This window comes from Halichoeres trimaculatus, unplaced genomic scaffold (assembly GCF_033239565.1).
Source record: "Halichoeres trimaculatus isolate MK-OKI-2021-1 unplaced genomic scaffold, fHalTri1.1 fHalTri1_scaffold_23, whole genome shotgun sequence".
Classification (NCBI taxonomy): Eukaryota; Metazoa; Chordata; class Actinopteri; order Labriformes; family Labridae; genus Halichoeres; species Halichoeres trimaculatus.
In genome coordinates, this window is record NW_027437201.1 from 18531892 (window position 1) to 18553817 (window position 21926).

The window sequence follows — 21926 nt, forward strand, 5'->3', positions numbered from 1 at the left end:
CCAGAGGATTTATCTGAACAAAAAGTTCAGACACAAATTTGAGGAAATATCCATTTTGTCTGAATATCTCTAAACATGTTAGCCTGATGTCTGGAGATCAAAAACAGGTTTGACAATGGGAAGTACAAATTAACTGACTCTACAGGGCAGCTTTACCTGAAAAAAACAGCTATTTTTTTCTCCAATAGTGAGGACAGAAAGAAACAGAAAACCTTTCAGATGTATACAACATCGTTTATTGAAACATGCTGTGAAAGAAACCTGAAATAAATTAAACCCAAAACTAAAGTAAACTACAGAAGATGAGAACAGCCATGCTTTCAAAAGTTTTCCTGATACTTTTATCCTTTATCTTTGATTTAACCATAAAGTTAGATTTCTTAACTAACTTCAGATAACAAAAAGTATTATCCCATTAAGGGGTGGGACATGTATGCTTTTAGAATATTCCTAAAAAAAGAATTGCAAGCATGACCATTCTGGGCTTCCGTACAAAACCGGTGATATTGCACTTGAATGAAAATGAAAACGGTGAGTTCACACGAGGTCAAAGTGCTCCACTTGTTTCCTGTACAGTACTAAAAATGTGTTTAGTAATAAACAGAGAAATGTTAAAATGTTATATGATAAAACACTTCAACTACACAAGACAAGAACCAGCCCCAACATGACGACCGTATCTTCAAACACGCTGCCGATAAATAAAGATCAATATGACCAATACTGTACACATCATGTCACATAGTTCAGAGGGAAGATGGTGTGTTAGACTCACCACAATGACACAAAGACGGTCCAAACCCTTCCTCAAGACGACTTCAAAACAGAAAGAGAAAGTAGACTATGTACACAGGTCAGGAGATAACGGTTCAAAGACAAAAATCATGTGACTCTTTCCCCAGACACACCAGAGAGCATGGTTTAAACATCAATAATTGATGCAGTACAAAATGAGCCAGGACATCTGCACATGTGCCACCAAATTAAGCCCGTTATCTTCAGGAGTATTTCTCCAATTTGTCAACTTGATTCGAGTTATTGCTAGTCAATATCAACCAACGATTTCTTAGAAGACGCATTTTAAATTGCATAAAGTTTCCCTTGTTAGTTGATCTGTTACACAAATCAGGCCGAGATCCTCTGGACATCTTTAAAATATTAAACAGGCGCCCTCTTCTTAGCGGAGACAGTAACACATGAAATCTACAGGCAAGGACCCAAAATTACAGCAGGACGAACGAAGCACGAGAGCCGAGTCAGGACAAGGACGGGGCTGCAGTAACAGTACATCCACAACGTTTTACAGTGTCAGACATTTGAGTGTCCCTTTTTGTCCTTTTCTTCAGATATTCAGGTTTTCAAGTGCAGGACGGGAGTGTTTGAGTGGAGGGGGGTTACAGTCACACAGCAAGGGGCACCAGGCCCGCAGAGGAGGCAGCAGGGGGCGCTGTGATGGCCGTCAGGGTCCCAGGTTTCAGCCCGTTTACCGGCCTGCTGAGAAACAGGAAGAGAAACAGTTGAACCAGGGGAGGACACAATAATGATGAACCAGAGAGGCAGCCAACAGTAAAATATAAACAGACCGTGATACCAGCAAGCTCTCTGATAAACAAAAGAAACTGTTTGGTTAGTATGGAAGCTAGAAGAGGTCAGAAATGTCAAATTTAGTGGCATATATCTCTGTTTAAAAGAAAAAACTGCCATAAATGTAGTGCAGTGATGCTGGATTAGCCAAACAGTTATTTCTTAGATAATTACTGAATTAACCATCATCAAAATCAAAGTCTCTGGTTGTAAACTCTTTGCAAAAACAACTGTTTAGACATAATTTTTATGCCAATGTTTTCTCTTAAAAACTTCCCAAAAATCCCCTGGGAAACTTTGCAAAGTAAACTGGAAACAAACAATTCAGCTTCTCAACACGTAAGAGAAACTCTTCCTCTTCCTGTCTGACTCCGGTTAGCCGTCAGCTTCCCCTCTGACTAAACAAAGATGACGTATTTCAAACAAAGTTATTTGAGTTTGTTGCTAAAAATGGAAACTTCACTACATCAAGCTGGAAGAACGCTACAGGGGTACTCGGACTGACTGGTTGAACTGGTTTGTTCTGTGGGACATAGTTGGCCTGAGACCAGTATCTGTTGGAAGAGTGAAGCCTGAGTCATGAAACCTGGACAGCTCAGAGTGCACAGAGAGATGCAGTTTGGCTGGTGTGTGTTTAAAATGTTATTGAACAGTTTGAAACAGGAAAGTTTCTTCACAAACTAAAATTAAACTTTGAGACGGATCAGAAAACATGTCAAACAGCAAATCCAAAGCTGTTAAAGGTCCCATATTACGCAAAAAATCCCTTTATTAAGTCTTTTAGTGAAATTTGTGGGTCTTTGGCTTTCCTCGCAGCCCACAAAATGTGATATTTAATGACAAAACCTGTACTTAGTAGTGTTTGTGAATGTAAAATCCTGACCTAAAACAAGCTGCTGGATTTTGGGGATTTGCCGACGTCAGCGATTCCCTTTTTTGACCAATCAGGAGCAAGTCTGACCTAATTGGTCCACTGGAGCAGATACCCCCAAACCCCCTCCCTGCCCACTCCCCTCCCCAGCAGCAGAGAGGAGAATGCCAAGGTTAAAGAGCCATCACTGCTCTGTTTTTGGCTGTAAACAGCCACATAGTTCCATGCACAAGCTTCCCATCTCAGAAGAAGACAGACTAAGTGTCTAGAGTTTATTTATCAAGGAAATGTTCCAGCTACACTCAGTAAAACTGTGCATGTGTGTGCTTGTCACTTCACGGCCGACTGCTTTTCCAACTTTGGACAGTCCAACAGAGGGCTAGCGAATAGACTGATCCTGAATCCAGGCACATTACCAACCATCCACCAACAAACCTGGGAACCCTGAAATGTGAGTATTTTAAATGCTGTGTGCTGTGGAGCAGATGGAAGAGCTTTTCCTCAGTGTCCCCCCTGTCTCTGTGTTAGCTTCAGGATGCTAACTTTAGCTGCGGTTAGCCTGTTGTTTTAGCCTGTAATGTTACAGTAAACGAGCTTCTCTGTTTTCTAAACATTGTGCACTCGGAGCTCGTGGCGCCGCTCTCAGTGAAGTGGAAGAGCGAGGCGGTATCAGCGGTGGCTCATTTACATATGAAGACCACGCCCACTAAATCAGAGCGTTCTGAACAGAGGGGCTATGAGAGCCTGGAAACAATGCTGCTGTGCTTGATTTATTGGCTTTTTGGACCAAAACATGTTACTACCATTTCATGAAGACATCAATGATCCATATTAAACTGCAGAAAAGGAGCATAATATGGGACCTTTAAATGCACAAATTATGACACCAAATATGGCCTGTATTTAACAGATATCAAGCTCCAACTCTTACATCCATCCTTACAGACTTTTCTCTTGTTCCATTTAGTTACAGTGAGCCAGACAAGTTGCCGCTGGACGTCTCCTGACTGCAGGTGAACAGAGTTCATACCAAACCTCCTGCTCTGTACGTTGGTGATACAGTGACCTTGTTGTGTGTTTAGTCTCAGTGTGCAAACTCTGCTTCTATAGTTTTCCCTCACACAGCAGAAACTCGATACACACCGAGACACTGCTGCATTCAGGAGTGATGCAGCATAAAAACTGGACTGAGCCTCACATGACACTTTTCCCAAACCGTCACCCAGGAAACAAGCCCCACAAACATATAATCTCTATTAAATTTCACTTTTCAAAGAATTATTATGGTCAGTTATCAGCTTACATTGCTGTTAAGACAGAAGATGATCTATTCAGCAAGAGTTAAAAAGCAAATATATCCAGCACCATGACGCATCTACCACCACCCTCTGAGAAAGTTAGTAACCAGGAAGTGATAAAGCCCTCAAAACATTATGTCTATAAGATCTACTTTTTTTAAAAAAAGGGTTTGTTAACATCAGTAGCATGCAAACGCCCCGACACACTCAGTAACAGGCGGAGGATCTGCAGTTACCCAAAATCAACGCAGGGAACGTGACCATCTCTGTCCTGCTGGGAAAAATGCACAGGTCTGAGAAACTCTTCCTCAATCATTCATCTCATGAGACACAAACATTTAATACATCCCTCAAAACAACTCAAAGAATAAAGTTTCACTCACGCTTTGTCGAAGTACGACGTGTGGAGAGCCTGCGAGTAGTTTGTCGTGTTTGCGTTGAGCGCGTTGCTGTTGTCGAGGCTGTAAACCTTTCTGGCTCTCTGGTCCTTCGCAAAGTTCCTGCAGGCGGCGAGTTTTGACTCAAGAGCCTGCGGGGAGATGTTTACAGAAATGAGAAGAAGATAAAATGCAAAAGAAGAGGAATAAAAGGTCATGTGTTAGCGTTTAACTCACCCCAACTTTGCGGAGTAAATCACTGACGATGTTTAGGGCTGATATCCTCGCTGAGGGCGTCAGGGGAGAGTTGCTGCCGTAGCCGTTTGATAGAGCCGTGACTAGGAGAGAATAAAAGAAAATAATGCTTACTTTTATAAATCATAATTTTATTTGGAAATGAAAGATTTACACAAAAGTGTTACACCATTTATTGCAGGTAAAATCAATGTCCTTCTAGTTTTTTTTTGTTGCTAGGCAGATGTCTGTCTAACATAAGTCTGGTTCTGTCCGAGGTTTCTGCCTGTTAGAGGGAAGTTTCTCCTTGCCATTGTAACTTACTAAATGCTGCAAAGTGCTGTACTCATGTGGGTTAAGATGAGAGAAGATTCCTTATCCTGTCTTGATGTTGAGTTTCTGTTTATAAAATTTTATTAACATTAACGGGTCTAGACCTGTTCATGTGTCTGGAAAGTGTCCTGAGATAACGTTTGTTATGATTTGGCGCTATACAATAAAGATTGATTGATTGATTGATTTTGAGTCCAGAACAAAAAAAAAACAAATTTTCTGACTGAGTTCGAGACAGTAGAGTCACAGTCCAATTGTAGAAGGTTATTGAATGTCCACTCTTCCGGGATTCATTAAATTTCAACAAAAGTTAAGAAACGAAAACAAAAGAAGAAGAAAAAAAAAAAAAACAATAGTAGATGCTTTTCAACCTTTTAAAGATAGAAATAGTTTACTCTGGATGAACAGTCAGATAAAGCTCAAGAAAAGACAAAGAACTTTGGTGGTTGCCTGCCACTAATGTCACAGAAAAGCAAGAAAAAATGAATGAACAATAATCGAGTAAAGATTTAGTGCTTAAATTACAAATAAGATCACATGAAGTCTGCTCTCTTAGGGAAATAAAATATATTCCACTCATTCCAAATTTGGTAAAATTTGTCAATTTGTAGTTTTATTTGGTAGGACTTTTTTCTTTTCATTTTAAATATCTCAAAAGTTTTTTTTTTGTTTTTTTTTTTAATTAATTACTAGTTTAGTTTTAGCTTTTGTGTTTCCTCATTTTAATTCAAGATAGCATTTCCTCAGTCCTCTAATTGTGTTTTCTGTCAGAATTTCCTTTTTATGTCTTTGCATGTTTGAGTAAGTGAGTGTGTATATCGAATGTGGTTTGGGGAGGGTTTTATTTTATGGAATTATACAATTTTTTTGTTTTTATTCCACTTCTTGTTATTTCATTTTTTCCAATGAAAAGCACTTTTTTATCACAAAGTCCTGTATGAAAAGTGCTACACAACTAAAGTTTGATTGATTGATTAAAAAGTTATTCCAATCCAATCATCCAGCGCGGGCTGACTTGGACTTAACCATCTCCTTGTAATGGTTTTCTTACTTGCAGCCAAGAGTAGTTGCATCAATTTAATCTCACTCTATGTTCTAAAAAAAAAATACAAAACCTAGATATAAAACCTCAAAGCTCTGGGGGACTTGAGTGTTGAAAACAGAGTTCAGGGAAACCTGGAAACTCCTCCAGAAAGCCTTAATAGTGATTAGCAATATTTGAGACACATCTTCTCCAGAATGGCAGATGTGTGCCTCTGTAGCACTTCTGTTGAGCTGGGAGTTGTCCACTGGAAAGATTAATGTTTATTGAAGTTATGTATGTCCCAAACAGCAGTACAGCAAAAAAAAAAAACCAAAAAAAAAAACCAACAGTTTATGAGGCTGACTCCAAAAGTGAAAGAGCCTTTACAGTCCACGTTAAAAATCTGCATTTTTACAGCAGAACTAAACAAAATAAAAACACACTTTGGGAATAAATAAATGTTTCAAATCCTTTGCCTGGAGACATTTTAATAATTCTGAGCGTTTTAATGCCACACCCTGCTAATTAATGCATATTTTTCCACCCCTGAGTCGACCTTTTCCCCGTAGGAGCAGCAGACACTCCCTTCCCCTAACAAATCTAACCAGTCATATCAAAAAAGGCAGACGCTCAGTGTTTCAGCCCCATTATGGATTATCCTGCCTGTGCTTGCTCCATCAGACAAAAATAAAATGCACTTGAGGGAAAAATGAGCAGCAGCTACCTGTTGTGCTGGCGAAAGCGTTGTCCAGACCTTTGCTCAGTGGGGTAGCAGGGAGCGACAGAGAGGCCTGAACAGCCGAGTCCATCTTCACGTTGTCCTGTGTGGGCGAGCTCGGCGCAGACATCCTGCTTACATCTGACTGCCTCTCCCTGACGGCCAGCTCCTGCCGCAAATCTGCACAAAACGAGAGGATAAGAAGAGTTAGATCACAAATATGTGGAAAACAGAGTTCAGGGAAGAAGAAGAAGAAGAGGAGGAGGAGGCTGAATGCTGATGAGCGGGTGAAGTTATCGGCAGCGCTGCTCATTAGCAAAACCCAGTCAATACTCACCCCTGGCTTCATCCTTTAATCTCTGCACTGACACCAGCAGAGACTCCTTCTCATCCAGCTCGCTCTCCAGAAAGGCGTTCCTCTCAATGGCTTGATTCAGACGCTGCTCGAAGTTCTCCAGGGACACGATCGTAGCTCTGAGGAAGAAATTAAGGAGGAGGTAGAGAGCAGGAGACGCTAAATTGATACCGACATTTTATTGAACTGTTCTATTAATAACACCAGAGCCGGCCATCTACCTGTCCTTTCCATTTATCAGAGAGAATTAAAGCAGGGATAAGGAATCAATATCTGAGGCTTGAATTGATTTGGATCTAATTAAAGCCAGAAATCAATCTGATTGAGCCTTTTGTTAATTAAAACAAGGGTTAGATTCTCATGTAGATGAATCTTCGATCAGGAAGTAGCTGAAAGTGGTGATTTTTGGATCATTCAGAGCTCACACAGACCTTTTGGCTCTCTCCAAGTCGTCGTTGGATTGCTCGAGCTCTCGGACGTATTTGTGGAGCTGCTCCTTGATGCTGCGTGTTTGTCCGAGGTCGTCCTCCAGCATGGAGATCTGCTTGTAGCTCTGAGAGTACTGCTGCTCCAGTTTCTCCTGAGGACGACAGGATTTATTTTGAAAGACACTGCAGAGTTTATTTCAGGAGTAAAACAGCAACAAAAACACACCTCCTACTTGCTTTCATCCATTTTTCAGTGCCACCCTCATTTTCCTCCTCCCCACAGTTCACTGAGGCAGCGGATGCAAAGTGTGACCTATATTTCAGTCGGCTCGGAGACAATCAGCTCAATAAGTACGGCTGGGCCTGTCTGTATGTCTGACCTATATCTGCTGTTACTGTGCAGTCTGAACACACTGCAGACAGACACACAACACACCCATCCTGCAATTTGCTTACAGAGCCACTCTGATTAAATACATCCTATCAGCATTACAGGATGGTATTCAGGATATCATCGTTAAGATAAACCCACTATCCTGATACAGAGGCTTTAAATAGTCATCTGAAAGAGAAACCATTAAAGGTCCCATATTATGCAAAAATCACTTTAAGTCTTTAAGTGAAATTTGTGGGTCTTTGGCTTTCCTCCCAGCCCACAAAATGTGATATTTAATGACAAAACCTGTACTTAGTAGAGCTTGTGAATGTAAAATCCTGACCTAAAACGAGCTGTTTGGCTTTTGGGGATTTGCAGACGTCAGCGATTCCCTTTTTTGACCAAGCAGGAGCAAGTCTGACCTGATTGGTTCACCAGAGCAGATACCCCGAAACCTCCTCCCCAGCAGCGGGGAGGAGAAAGCCGAAGTTGGAGAGCCTTCACTGCTCTGTTTTTGGCTGTAAACAGTCACATAGTTCCATGCACAAGCTTCCCATCTCAGAAGAAGACAAAACTAAGTGTCTAGAGTTCATTTATCAAGGAAATGTTCCAGCTACACTCAGTAAAACTGTGCATGTGTGTGTTAGTCACTTCACGGCCGACTGCTTTTCCAACTTTGGACAGTCCAACAGAGGGCTAGCCAATAGACTGGTCCTGAATTCAGGCGCATTACCAACCATCCTCCAACAAACCTGGGACCCTGGAAATGTGAGTATTTTAAATGCTGTGTGCTGTGGAGCAGATGGAAGAGCTTTTCCTCAGTGTCCCCCCTGTCTCTGTGTTAGCTTCAGGATGCTAACTTTAGCTGCGGTTAGCCTGTTGTTTTAGCCTGTAATTTTACAGTAAACGAGCTTCTCTGTTTTCTAAACATTGTGCACTCGGAGCTCGTGGCGCTGCTCTCAGTGACGTGGAAGAGCGGGGCGGTATCAGCGGTGGCTCATTTACATATGAAGGCCACGCCCACTAAATCAGAGCGTTCTGAACAGAGGGGCTATGAGAGCCTGGAAACAATGCTGCTGTGCTTGATTTATTGGCTTTTTGGACCAAAACATGTTACTACCATTTCATGAAGACATCAATGATCCACATTAAACTGCAGAAAAGGAGCAGAATATGGGACCTTCAAGTTAAGCCGACAATGCTTTTTTATAAACTTTAAAAACACAAAAAAATCTCTCTCAAAAAAGCAATGAACTTGTGTTCCCTCCACCAGCACAGCTCTGCCTTCCCCTGCTCACACACACTCCTCATCGTCCCTGCAGGCTGCAAACATGGACGTAGAAATGTGCCACCAGCCGCTTCGTAATTATGGAGCGAGAATCAGAATGAGAGACACAACCTGATGCATTATGTATGAGCGTCATTCAGATCAGCTGCATCAGAAAACACACAGCTCAGGACAGAGCAGGTGAAAACAGGAAGCTCAGCACCTTCCCGGGGAGACATTTCCATTTAGATTGCTCTCGGATTCACAGAATGTGCCAACTCCAGGACTAAACTCTCAGGTGTGAACTCCACAACCCCATGAGCTCCTACATATAAGGAGGGACAGAGAGCTGCAGGCCCACAGGATAAAGAAAGCAGCTGAGTGCATCCATGGGAGCAGCAGCTGCTACAGCCTGACTTCACTTCTGCCTCCTTCCCAGAGACCACGCTCAAGGACGAGCGGTGACATAAGAAAGAAAAGCATCAAATATTTATGTTGGGGTACATGAAGAGACAAGCTGCACCTGGCAGCAGCTGAGGGTAATGTATGATTCAGAATTGAATACATGTACAAAACGCTGATCTCAGCATAAACCAAATATGAGCACAGCCAAGGTCTTTGAATGACACCACGACTCCTTTCCCTTCACATCTTCAACAAGAAAAGGTGCATTTAAAGAAATACGGGTTCAGATTTGACTTCACTCTTATCCTTGTTGAAATATTAATCCAAGAATTAAAGCCCCCCCTAAGGGTGCAGAGGATTAATTTAAGATCACGACAAGATTATCATCAAGATAAACATTTGCTGGGACAAAAACTGTTGATGTTTTAGTGGTGGGAAATTAATGAACAGATCTTGATGAAATTTTCAGGAAATATTCAAAATGGAACAAGAAAGAAGTGATTAAAATTTGGAGGTGATCCGGATCACCATCTGGATCCAGGATTTCTTTAAAGGATTCTTTATCATTGTGAAATAGGGCTGTTTTCACCATATGCGTATATAACTCCACCACAAATGGTTGGATTGCTTTGTAAAACAATGCAAGACAAGGTCACCATAATTTCTGACAGATGTTAAAGTACGATCCAGATCCTGGCAATATTCTGGATACTAAGATCCAGAATATGAAATATGTACTGGGTCATCATAATTTTCAACACTGTCAGGAAACAAATTATCGCACAAACCTGCAACTAACACCAAATAGTAGCAGACAGTCTGCTGAAAGGGAGTATAACATTAAAGTAGGACTAAAGTGTTGGTGACAATCACAGTATGCTTGGCGGAGGTCTGCGCTCCAAAGAAGCCCTAAAAGAAACACTCTTCTTGGAGCTTTTGTTGTTGCTCTCTTTTGGCCAACATTAGGGGACCAAATTTCTTCAATTTTATGTAAATACCGGGACTATAAGAAACACTGATTCTTCAGCAGTTACCTTGAGTGTCTCCACATCATTCTTGAGTCTGTTGTTCTCAGAATGCAGGTCCTTCATGCGGTGCTCGGCCTGTCCAAGCTGAGCCTCCAGTTCAGCCTCCAGCTCCCTGCTGCCCTCCTGAAACTCCAGCAGCTCCTCCTGGGCGTCCTGGTAGCTGCAGGCAGACAGAAGAGGAGATGTTAGACAAGTCGAGACAGAAAGAGGTCGAGTGGAGACTCAGTGGTTTCTTGTAATTTTTTTGTCTCTTTTTCGTCATTTTTGTATTTGGAGTGGATCATTACTTTGTATGGCTCATTTGTTGGTCATGGACACCAAACTTTTGTGGCTTCAGTGATTCTTTTACTACTTTTTCTCCTGTGTTTGTCTGGAGATCCTACATGTAACCATGGCTGCATTGTTTACATGTGAACTCAGCTGTTAGCAGCCTGTAGCATGTCAATGCTAACTGGTGCAAGGCCGGATGTCTTCCCTCAAGGTGAGGAGAAGGAGGTGAGGATGACGTGCTGGTTCTCAGGTGTGAGCTAAGAAGTGACGACATGGACCTGTCCTTCCATCCATCGTTATTGGGAACGTAAGATCTATCTCCAATAAGATGGACGAGCTAGCTGTGCTAACCCAGCAACACGGGGAATACCAGAAGGCAGAGTAGCATCATGCTAGTGACAGACATGGCTAACGGAGCTAACACTGGACACCAATGCCATGTTGGAGGAGCTTCACCTGCTGTGAGCAGACAGGATCCAGGAGACAGAGACTGCTAAATTTCATTGTACTTGTTACAATGTCAATAAAGTGCTATTATATTCTATGTGGCTCCAGAGGACTGACCCAGATCCTACACCAAGAGTCCAACTTCAGTCTGTTTACAGTATAAGGTTCAGATGGGGTTCACTATGTTTGTTATGAAAAATACAACACCTTCTCCTGTGTCAGAGCCAACAACAACAACAGATGACTAAAATTTGAGCACATTCAGATCATCTTTTCCCAGAAGTCTAAAAGCTGACATCACATCCAGAACATCCCCCACACGCCATGTGACGACCGCACAGCTTTACCACGAAGCACAGGTTATATAACCGTCTGATGCATCCACGGTCCAGTACCCTTGGACACACACAGAGACAAACACACAGTCTCAGCTGCCTAAAAATAGAAAAAAAGCACTATCCAGCCGTCCTGAATGAGAGTGCTGTAGATGGCACAGAGCCAGGAAGTCCATTTATAAAGCCTTTGGTTCAGCTGCAGGTGGAAATCCTCTGCCTCACTTTCAACTGGCGACTGGTGCTTCCTCTGTCACAGATTATAAACGCAGTATTTTAATTCTGAAAAGATGGTCACTTTGCTAAAATACTTAGCTCATGAGTACGTGCCATTAAATTATCCACATCCTACTTAAGAATGAAGTGTAAGATTATGAATCATAAAAGCTGCTATAAGATCAGATTGAGACTGAACAAAAGAAAACACTTGTGTATCACACATCCCGCTCAACCAGACGGACGTAGAAGGCAGCTCATTGTCCATAGACGCTTACATAACTGGGTGTAGGCCTGAGCTTGTTTCCTTCAGCACAGGATGAGATTGAGAGATCACTCCTTAATCAAGCGAGGTGTTGATTTAATTTTAGCAGCGTCAGATAATCAAACTGCTGGGCACTTATGACAGCAAACACCAACTGCTGCGCCGTTACACAAAATCCTTTCAGGACAAAAACACGTGAAACACTTTCATCTTCAATGTGAAACGTGATCTGCTGCTTTGTGCAAGACGTTTTCACTTCTTGTCCCACATGAAACCGTTCCAACCGTGTCACTGGATATATCAGCACCGGATCCTGATTGAAACAGCGAGAAAGGGAGGCTGTAATCCAATGACAGACAGCGGATCAAACGTTCCTGTAGTGAGCCGTCGTTCCCACAGACACAAAGAGATGCAGTGTTGCTATCAGGTCTTGTGATCTAGAGGCTGGATCTGTGATTCAAATGAAGCCGATGGCAAAGAGACACAAAGAGGGAGCAGCTTTTTCTGTGTGTTGTTGCTTTTTACAACGAGAAACTTGATCAAATGACACAAACAGAGGGATGAGCTTCACTTACATGCATGTATCTGTTTAGAGAGATTAGTTAAAGTTAGTGATTAGATAACTGCTGATTGGATCCAGGTTGCATAATGACGGATCGTGTTCAGCCTCAAGCATTTTCCTGTTTTCTGCGCTGTAAATCTCTTTTAGTGGTCACATTAAAGATTGATTGGTTTTTATTCAGCTTGGACTACACCACTAAGTGGAATAAATTATAAGTTCAGGTCTTGGAGTTGGACTTGTTGAATGCACAAAGTGTAGGGAAACTCTGCCAGCAGAGAAAGAGAAAGTGTGATATGAGTCAGTAACGTACCCTTTCTTGTACTTGAGGGAGAGAGCCTTCCAGAAGTCGATTTCCTCATCTTTTGAGGAGAATTTTGGTATCATATCTGTTTCCATGGCAAACAAATCTGGAAGAAAAAGAGGGCAAATCTGATTAAAAATAATGCTAAAAGAGTAAAACTTTATCGCATGAGATTAAAGCATCAAGGAATCAGAGCGAAGTTGAGTCCCTTAAGTTTTGCTCTTGAGAATTTCTTAAGATAAATTAAAAGAAGAAAAAAAAAAGAAGTCGAGCTCAGCACAAATTTTGAAATTAAAAATGTATTTTTTACAGTTGGGACTTCATCATCAAACTCCCAGGACCCCAAGCAGAACCACAACTCTGCTTTTGAGAATTTAAAGAAAAGATTTTTAAAGAACTCACTAAAAAAGAAACTGAAGAACTTGAAATATATTTTTTTCTCTTTTTATTTTATTTTCCCTCATATCAAAATACAAACAATATTTTTGAAAACCTAATTTACTGTCTGTTGTGCCTTATTAAGTATTGCAATCTTATTTATTCCCTCTCTTTGAGTTTAGATCTTCTGATTTCATTAGCCTTCTCTTCTTATGTTATCCTTTAGTTTATGATAAAGTAAGCCTTAGCGGTAAACATAGGTTACACACTCTTACAGTCAAACGGCATTTTCAATCTCATTAACAACTTTCCTTAAATCCAAAGTCATCATGGAGTAGCCTCAAATAAGAGCCTGCTGACATTATGATGACAGTTAAAACCAGTAACATGAACAGAAATTCTGGCAACCCAGTTATTTTGGCACAGTATCTAAAGCAACTGTTCACATTCAGTTAAAAAATAGACACAGACCCCAGGGGGAACTTTTTGGGCATCATCCTGACCAATAATGAACCAAGACTAATGTAATGTGAGCACGAGCATTTGGGAACGTGATTTCATGTAACAAAAACACAACAAAATGAGAGTGTCTCTCAAGAGCGGTCTTGTAAAGTAGGTTTTAGTGTAAAAGAAAATCAGAACAATGCTCCAAAACCACAATGGATGTCGTGTTTGCTCAGGACAAAACCAAAGAGCTGCTTTCACTGACTTTGAATACATGGAAATCAAAAGTTAAGGCACTCTCAACCAAATCAAACACACAGCCAAAGGCATCAGCTAAACTATAGACAAGAAACTCTTTGAAATTAAAGAATACAATCCCCCGAAGCATTTTAACCTGACAGGTGGCCGCGTTTTTGGAGTTATTTCCTTTTTTCACTTTCTCTAAAGATGCTCACTTTAGCGTGCACAAAAAAAAGCCAACAGGTACGTTATCAGCCAATACTTTGAGGAGAGGGTTAAAAGTGAGAAAGATAACACCTGTAGGTAGAAGGGGAGACAGTACAAGGTCACTCAATGCCTCAGGGAATTGTCAACCTTCAGCTTGAGTTCACTTCCCCCTACACCATTTAACTGACACCACATCACAAAAACACACAATAACTCTCACTTTTTTCAGTTTCTCACAGAGATACACAATAAAAATGGAGAAATATTTAGATAAACTGAAAAGTGAAGGTATAAAGCACCCTAAAAATCAAAGAACAAGACATAACCCAAGATTTTACTCAGACAAAAAAAACCCTTAATATCCACAATTTGCTCCTGGCTGCCCTTGCAGTCACAAACGTCAGCTAAAGCTACTTTTCTACAGAAATATTTCATATCTTTGTGATCTTCTGAATAATTCAACATCTTATTACATTGGAGCACTTAAACTGAAGCCTGGGGGGAACTCAAATGTTATCACAGAAGAGGAAAAGCAATAAAAAACCATTTGACAGCATTACATACTTGGCATGAAAAGGTTCATAAGTTAAAAAAAAAAAGTCATAAAAATTCAAGAGAAATACTTTGGCCTCATTCGAAGTGTTTGAGCATTTAGATTGTAGGAAGATATTCTACCATTTTAAAATGTGTATTTATGAGAAAAGATGTGTGGGATTAAAACCACTGAACTCCAGCCCTACATATCACTACTTATGCATAAATAATTCCCTATCCTTCCTAGTGATAAGGTTTTAATCCAAAGGATAAATGACCCCTTTTAATGTAGATACCGACACGTTGACCGAAATTCAAGATACTCAATAAATATACTTGAATTAAAAACCATAAAAAACATAAAAAATGGCATCGAAGCAAAGCAAACAATAATACTTGAGATAAGGCCAATATAAGCGGATAAAAGCAAAAATAGATGCCGCTGGGCTCAGCTGTCAAAACTGGGTGTGCAAACCAGCCGTGAACCGAACAAACGAGCAGGCAAACATCCACCGACATGTCGCTTCCAGGATTTTTATTTCAGTATATTTCAAACAGGACAAAATAAAGCAAAAAATGTTGAATTTAGTACCTTAACATCGCCTCAAACCGTGATGTTTATCGGTCCATTCTGCTCGGTGGTGTGAGCTTGTGAGGCCGAGCGTCCGTCTCCTCCGTGTGAGGTGATCTGCTGCCTCCTCCTCCTCCTCCAGCTGGTATTTAAAGCGCTCCACACCCGGAAAACGCATCTTATCTTTTTTTTTTTTTTTTAATATCAGTGTCCCATATTCTATTTATAGCCTAATTGTGTTATCAACCTCAGGAAAGCGCAGAAAATATTCCAATCGTAATGCACTTTCTAAAACTTAAAAAAAAAAAAAACTAATTATATCCATTTTAAGCGTAAAGCTTCATATGAAGTCATTATAGTAGGACTAGATTAGAAAAGCAAAAATAATCCCAAAGTGAGATTTTGTTTCTAAATTGAGAGGGATTAATATATCTTGTATCAAATTCTTATTATAAAAGTCGTTTTAATACAGGGGGAAATATTCAAATGAATTTGCGCTTAATTGCACGCTCATCTGTATTACTAGGTGTCACTACTGCACAAAATCTGCGCATAATTGACATGTAATGTTACAATAGCACCACCTGCTGGACGTTTTATGCAACGGCACTTTTCACATAAGTGGTTTTGGATTTTTAGCCTTATATAAAAGCCAAATTACATTGTGCTTGATTTATTTATTTCAGTTCAATCTGATCATCTTTTTTGTTAAAAAAAACAAAAAAAACAAAACAAAAAAAAACAAAAAACATTTTTTTTCCCCTCATGTTTGACTTTAGGTATTATACAGTAAAATTGAAATAGTACAATACGCTAATGATGGTAGACTTTTACAAGTATATCATTTAAAATCAAAATTTACCAATGTTTTTTGCAAACTTATAATAAAGCAAAAAAAAAAAGAGAAGAAAAATAAATCTAAAACATTTTTCAGTGCGTGCTGACGTCAGATGCATCGACGCCTGCTTGTTGCCGTAGTAACCCTCATCAGGACCCCAAACATTGCTTGCTAAGTTTACAAGCTGCGCCATGGCCTCTTCACTCAAAAACACAAAGTTATCGCCCAACTCCTGGGATTTAAGAGACTCGGATGACGAAGAAAACCAACCAATGACTCTGTTTGATATCTTAAAATGCACAATGAGAGAGGTTTGTACTTCAGCCTTTGGATTTCGAGCTAGTTAGCCTAGCTAAATATAATATGGCAGCATCCCTAGACCATGAAAAGCTATCATTTAGTGGTTATCCTGATGGCAAACATCACTAATGCAACCTATTAAATATATAATTTCACATTAAGGCCGAAATTACTTAACTTTGGTATCAAAAACACCACAAACAGCCTTCTCAAGAATTAAACAAGTGTATTTTTTCTTTAAAGTAAGTTTTAATACTTCAAAAAAGACCTCATGACTCCATAATAAAGTGGTAAAAGCATCCCTCATCTGGTTGTTTTCTCTCCTGTCCTGCCCTGTGATTGGTTCATGTGCTTTTACCAGTGTGTGTAGAATCACAGAGGACGTTTTATAGCGTAGCTTGAACAATAGGTTTCTAGGATGTAAGCTTTTATAAACAGAGACCAACTCACAGACTTCACTATTCTGAGCCAGAGAAAGGAGGATGGAGGAACTGAGCAGAATGAAAATCGAAAAGAAAGAGGATAAAAGTGGGACTAGTTTATTTCACCAGCTAATGGCTCAGAGGAAAGATGTGGATGAGGATGTGGTCTGTATCAAATTTGATTATATATTGAAAGATTATAATATATGAGTGGAGTCTTAGTTATCTGATCAACAATTTGACAAATGTGAAAGTAGAAGCTTTTTTGGAGCTAATTATTTTATACAGATACTCCTGAAATGTGCTTTTGATTCATGCATGTGTCTTCATTTATGAGTTAAAATATTTGACAAAGCACTCTGCAAGTGATCCAGGACTTTTGCCCTCCAGCTTTTCTGACACTTTTCTTCACCGTCTCTACAGAAAATTGTGCTGCAGCGGCTGATCGTGATTGCTCGCGTCCCCCATCATCTTGCTGACAGGACAGAAGTAGGAGGTCAGAACACAATTACCTTACAGCTACAAAGAGTGAGCGCACAAAAGCTCAGCGCTTAATAATGAAACATTTAAATTCCACTGACAATGCCATTCTAATCTAGAAACATGTCACGTTTCCTCACTTACTCCATCTCTTTTTCAGGAGAGGATGGTAGTTGTATGATGATTGCGATCCAAACTGTAGATCTCTGAGAAAATCTGCTCAATTTGAACCATTTTCAAGTGCAACAACATGCTGCAGTGACTCTGAACGCAGTAAAAGGCATCCTCGTTTGCCTTGTTTGTTAGCTTTTACAGCTTTGACACCTCTGGATGTGAATGGATGTCTGTGAAAGAGCATTTTGTTCGGAGCTCTTTGACAAAAATAAAAGCAGAAAGCCTGCGATAGAATCTCTAGGAAACACTTGAACTCTGTTTTGACAACACAGCTGTGCTTACATGTGAGGCTGCTCAGTCTCCCTGCTGTTAAAAACTAAACCAACACTTCTTTTATTCTGTGTCTGTGCAGCTCATTATGAAAGACTCAACTTCCAGCTCAGCAAACAGTACACTCTGGATCAGATGACTGGTCTCCTTTTAATCTACCCATCCTGTGTGCTGTATGTTATTGAGGTAAGTTTTACAGAACACAATTTTTCACAGTATTTGTCTTTGTTGGTGTTTTTTAACGTGACTCTTTGGTATATGTGTGGCTCTTTTCCAGTCATCCAGGGAGGTTCTGCTTTCTGTTTTAAAAGACCTAAAAAAGATGCAACAACAGCATGAAAGGCCAGATTACTTTCTATTTAAAAAACGTTATTATATTTAGAGATACACTGACATGAACATTTTGAGGGGATCAAAATGTATGTTTTGTGTGTTTTTTGGATGAAAAAGAGGAAGAGTAACATAAAAGAAAGAAGTCCACTCCTCTTAGGTAGTTTTGGCGTTTACATAGTCAGAGAAAATATTATTTTCAGTCTTGAAAGATCGTTCAAAATGCTCTGAAAATGACTAGCTAATGAGTAAATATTGGCCAACTTTCACACATTGGCTGATGCCGTTTTTTTTTTAATTACCAATATCAGGTGATACTGATATTGACACCGATAAATTGTGCATCTCTAATTATATAATATATGAAAACATTTTCCACATTCTCACATTTTATGGTAGTACCCTGATGGAGGATCCAAAGGTCGTGTTAATGGAGAATCATCCTGACAGTAGGATGTTTCAGCAGTGGAGCTACAAGGTTTGACTTTCATCTTCTCCTCTGGTCTTGAGTAGGGCTGGGACAATACGCTATTCTCATAATTTTACTCTATTACGTTTTATGGGGTGCTGATTCAATTTTAATTGAAATTCTTTGATATTTACAATTTTAAGTTTGCTTTTTTAACACCAGACCTAATGAAAAAGTTAAGAGACTGGAGCCATATTTTCCGATAACAGGAGTGGCGAACCAGTCTGAGACCAAGAGCCACGAAAACTACCATGGTATTACAAAGAGCCACATCACACGCGTGGTCTTAATTAGCACTTCCACTTACGCATAAATGAAATGACATTAATCAATACATTTTCAATTTTCAAAGCGAGACTTATTGTGTTTGTGTGTTTAAATTTGTACTTGGAGCTGTGTCAAAGACAAATTTCTATCTATCTATCTATCTATCTATCTATCTATCTATCTATCTATCTATCTATCTATCTATCTATCTATCTATCTATCTATCTATCTATCTATCTATCTATCTATCTATCTATCTATCTATCTAAGGCTAGCTAGATGGTACATGAGCCATTGAAAGGAGCACATGTAGAGAAGAGAAACTGAAACTTAAGTATCAAACTCATCACCCAAGTATCGATCGATAGTGATCCCAACTTTGGCATCAATATATAAATATTTTAGACTGATCAGCACACCACTACTCATAACATATAACATATATAAATATTTCATGAATGGATCAAAGAGCCACATACGGCTCACGAGCCACAGGTTGGCCAACCCTGTCCTATAAAATGCACATCATGTGAGTCAGATAGAAACATTTCACCCCCTGCTGGAGAAAAGTGGTAACTTTTTTCCAATCCAGTTATAAATACTGGGATAAAAAAAATACTTTGAAAAAAAATCTCTGACTGAGAATCCTGATTTTGATATTGCCAAACACAAAAATCCAGATTTTTTGATTTTTTTCCCCACCCCTAGTCTTTTAGGGTAACAGCAGGGTCACAGAAATCAGACACAAACTGGCTGTAGTGTCTAAGAACAGTGCTTTTTCAGTCTATTTGTGTGACTGTCTGTTCTGATATTATTATCTGAAGTTGATCAGTGCAGCTCAGGCTGATGGAGAAACCGCAGCGAATGAATTTGAAGAAGAGGAGGAAAGCACAGAGACTCTTGTTTGCTCTGTCCTGTTGTCGCTGCAGACTCTTGCTGAACAGACTGAGACATCAAAGAAGGTGTGTCAACTTCATTGAAGCCTCTGACTTGTCTATTAAAGTTTCTTTGACTTAAAAAATACAGTCAGTCTCAGGTTGATAGTAAGGTCTCTGGCTCTTTACTTTCAGGCTGTCCCCGGGTCAGTGCTTGATGAAACACCGGAGCTTATCATCTCTCAGAAGCTGCTGGATAAACTTCTCGTCAGAGATGAGCTCTTGACCCCCAAGCAGTACCTTCAGTTGTATGATTCACCTTTACACATCAACATGGACTTTGGTAAAGAGGCATCACTTGGCTCATGGGAGATTTATTGTGTTGTAGTTTCATGTTTGATCATTCTGTTTAGTTTTGTTACCAATCAAACAAAGTCTGAGGCAAGAAAGCAGCAGAGTCAAACTTTCCTGTGTTTTCTGTTTCCCTAACAGGACAAGTTATCAGAAGCAGCTGCCTCACCACAGTCTAACCGTTTTAACTAAAGGTGAGAGCGCACAGGCATATCCAGCTCTTGTTTAAATGTGTATTTAGATTCTTCTCCACAAACAAATTTTCCGTTCACCCTCACTCTCTGCGTGACCTGATGCCTCAACAGGTTTTGCCTCAACATAAAAACTGATTGATGTCTCTTTGCAGGAAACACACCGTGCTGACCATGAACGGTATGTGTTGAAGGCTGATATTAAGCTGTTTAAAAGCTTTCACACAGCATGGATGCTCTGTCATCATAAGGTTCTGCACGCTCGGGGCTTTCTGTGCTGTCACTGTCTGCTGCTTTGAAATTTACCCTGCAATTCAGAAAGTAATCCGAATGTTTTATGCCTCTGCAGAACGTGCTTGGCCTTCACTGAAGCGCCTTGGATGTGACGAAGGCGTCCTAGCAGAGAGAAATCACCGTGACGGTTTGATACCAACGTTTAATACACTCCAGCACTTTTCTGGCTCTTCCTTTTCCTGTTCGGTCTCTCCTTAAATAAGTCTTTACGTGAATCTTTTTAAAGTAAGATGAAACAGGAAACAGCACAGGAAACCTGAGTAATATAAAAACATTTTTAATAGTTTCAACATTCGGATGAGGTTAATTTATTTTCTCTTACTGTACACTGTGTTCCACGTGGTGACCGGGAGATACCGTGTTCAAGAAAAGGCATTTCCTCTTTACCATAAACTCTCCAGAGTCCACAGCATCGGTACAGTTTGACACAAAGAACCTATGAGTCTAAAAAGATCCCTTGATGCGTTCCCTTTTTATTTTGGCCCCATTGTTAGGAACTTAAACTTAAAAAAAGATGATTTGAGATGTACTTGTAATGGCTGCATGCACCACAGAGTAATCTACAAACTGGGAAACCAAAAGTGTTTTTTTCTTGCTCGAGTGTAAAGTCGTAGAAAGAGATTTCAGCAGTATTTTGGGCACAAGCAGTCTCTCTCTGGAGAATCTGGATTCCCTGACAGTGGCTTCTGTTCGGGTGTGCTTCTTTAGTTTGCATTGAGATAAAAAAAGGGTTGAATGGAGTATAGCAACATGACAACAACGACACAGTGAAAACAAACGTTTAGTGTTTGAACAGAAAACAGTCGGCAGAATGAAAGATGAGCTGAGTAGAAAAGATCAGGGGCAGCACTGGATTACTTTTCTTTTATAAAGGTCGATCTATCTTATAAAAAATAAATACAAGCACATTTATATAGGACCAAAGATGAGACATTTTCCATAGGCATGGTTAAAAAGCATGCTGCCGAGTTTCACACAGGACAATGTCGAGTCGAAAACCCCCACCCTCCCTCTCCCCAAGCTGGGACGTAACACACTTTAATTAATACTTCAACGAATCACCACCCGCTTTAACTTCAACCTAAATGTCCACAACATCATCTATCACCAGTACATTCCTATTCATGTAAAAAAAGGCCTTCGTAGTTCAGAGCTGAGAGGGCATGCTCACAAAAGCTGTAATACTGGAAACTGTCTCTGGAATCTCTTGCCGCTAGTTTTATTGTTAATAAAGTTGTGGTTGATGGTTACTTTATGTACAAGCCTTAATCTGAAAGCCTTTAGTACAAAACGAAGAGCAGCACATTGTAACACAGAAATCCAGACACAGACAGGACACCATTCAACTCAGCACGGCCAAATTCAACGAGAGCTTTTTTTTAAAAATAACTTTGTAGTCAGCTGATCGAGGCAGATTGCTCCTAACAAGGCGTATGAATCAAAGAAGTGACGGATTTCATAGAATAAAAATTAAGTAAATGACTGAAAGTTAGTCAGCGATTGTAACTCAGGTTTTCCTTTAGACTTTTTTTGACATAACTTTGGGCTTAAGTAGATTATGATGATGTTTTTAATAATATTGGGCATTTTACAGAGTTTG

General features: G+C 40.0%; 2 protein-coding genes across 7 annotated transcripts; one reads left to right on the top strand and one right to left on the bottom strand.

Moving 5' to 3' along the window:
* Positions 1-213: 213 nt before the first annotated feature.
* On the bottom strand, positions 214-15220 carry ndel1a (nudE neurodevelopment protein 1-like 1a). Of its 4 annotated transcripts, none has more exons than XM_074663654.1 (10): positions 15087-15220; positions 12701-12797; positions 10305-10458; positions 7226-7374; positions 6777-6913; positions 6446-6619; positions 4368-4468; positions 4137-4282; positions 3990-4024; positions 214-1491 (listed from the first exon to the last, which is right to left on the bottom strand). In XM_074663654.1, exons 2-10 carry the CDS (start codon positions 12784-12786, stop codon positions 1484-1486), a joined length of 990 nt encoding a protein of 329 aa, XP_074519755.1. In that variant the 5' UTR covers positions 12787-12797; positions 15087-15220; the 3' UTR covers positions 214-1483. The 4 variants fall into 4 exon arrangements, with proteins under 4 accessions (XP_074519755.1, XP_074519754.1, XP_074519753.1 ...); XM_074663653.1 differs by having other exon boundaries at positions 214-1494; XM_074663652.1 differs by lacking the exon at positions 3990-4024.
* Positions 15221-16053: 833 nt separating this feature from the next.
* Positions 16054-21705, top strand: tex47 (testis expressed 47). Of its 3 annotated transcripts, none has more exons than XM_074664047.1 (10): positions 16054-16214; positions 17049-17121; positions 17632-17735; positions 17827-17891; positions 18279-18357; positions 19440-19577; positions 19686-19833; positions 19983-20035; positions 20188-20213; positions 20382-21705. In XM_074664047.1, the coding sequence occupies exons 1-8, from the start codon at positions 16095-16097 to the stop codon at positions 20018-20020; spliced, it is 765 nt and encodes a 254-aa protein (XP_074520148.1). In that variant the 5' UTR covers positions 16054-16094; the 3' UTR covers positions 20021-20035; positions 20188-20213; positions 20382-21705. The 3 variants fall into 3 exon arrangements, with proteins under 3 accessions (XP_074520148.1, XP_074520150.1, XP_074520149.1); XM_074664048.1 differs by lacking the exon at positions 16054-16214 and adding an exon at positions 16680-16790; XM_074664049.1 differs by lacking the exons at positions 17827-17891; positions 18279-18357.
* Positions 21706-21926: the final 221 nt, after the last annotated feature.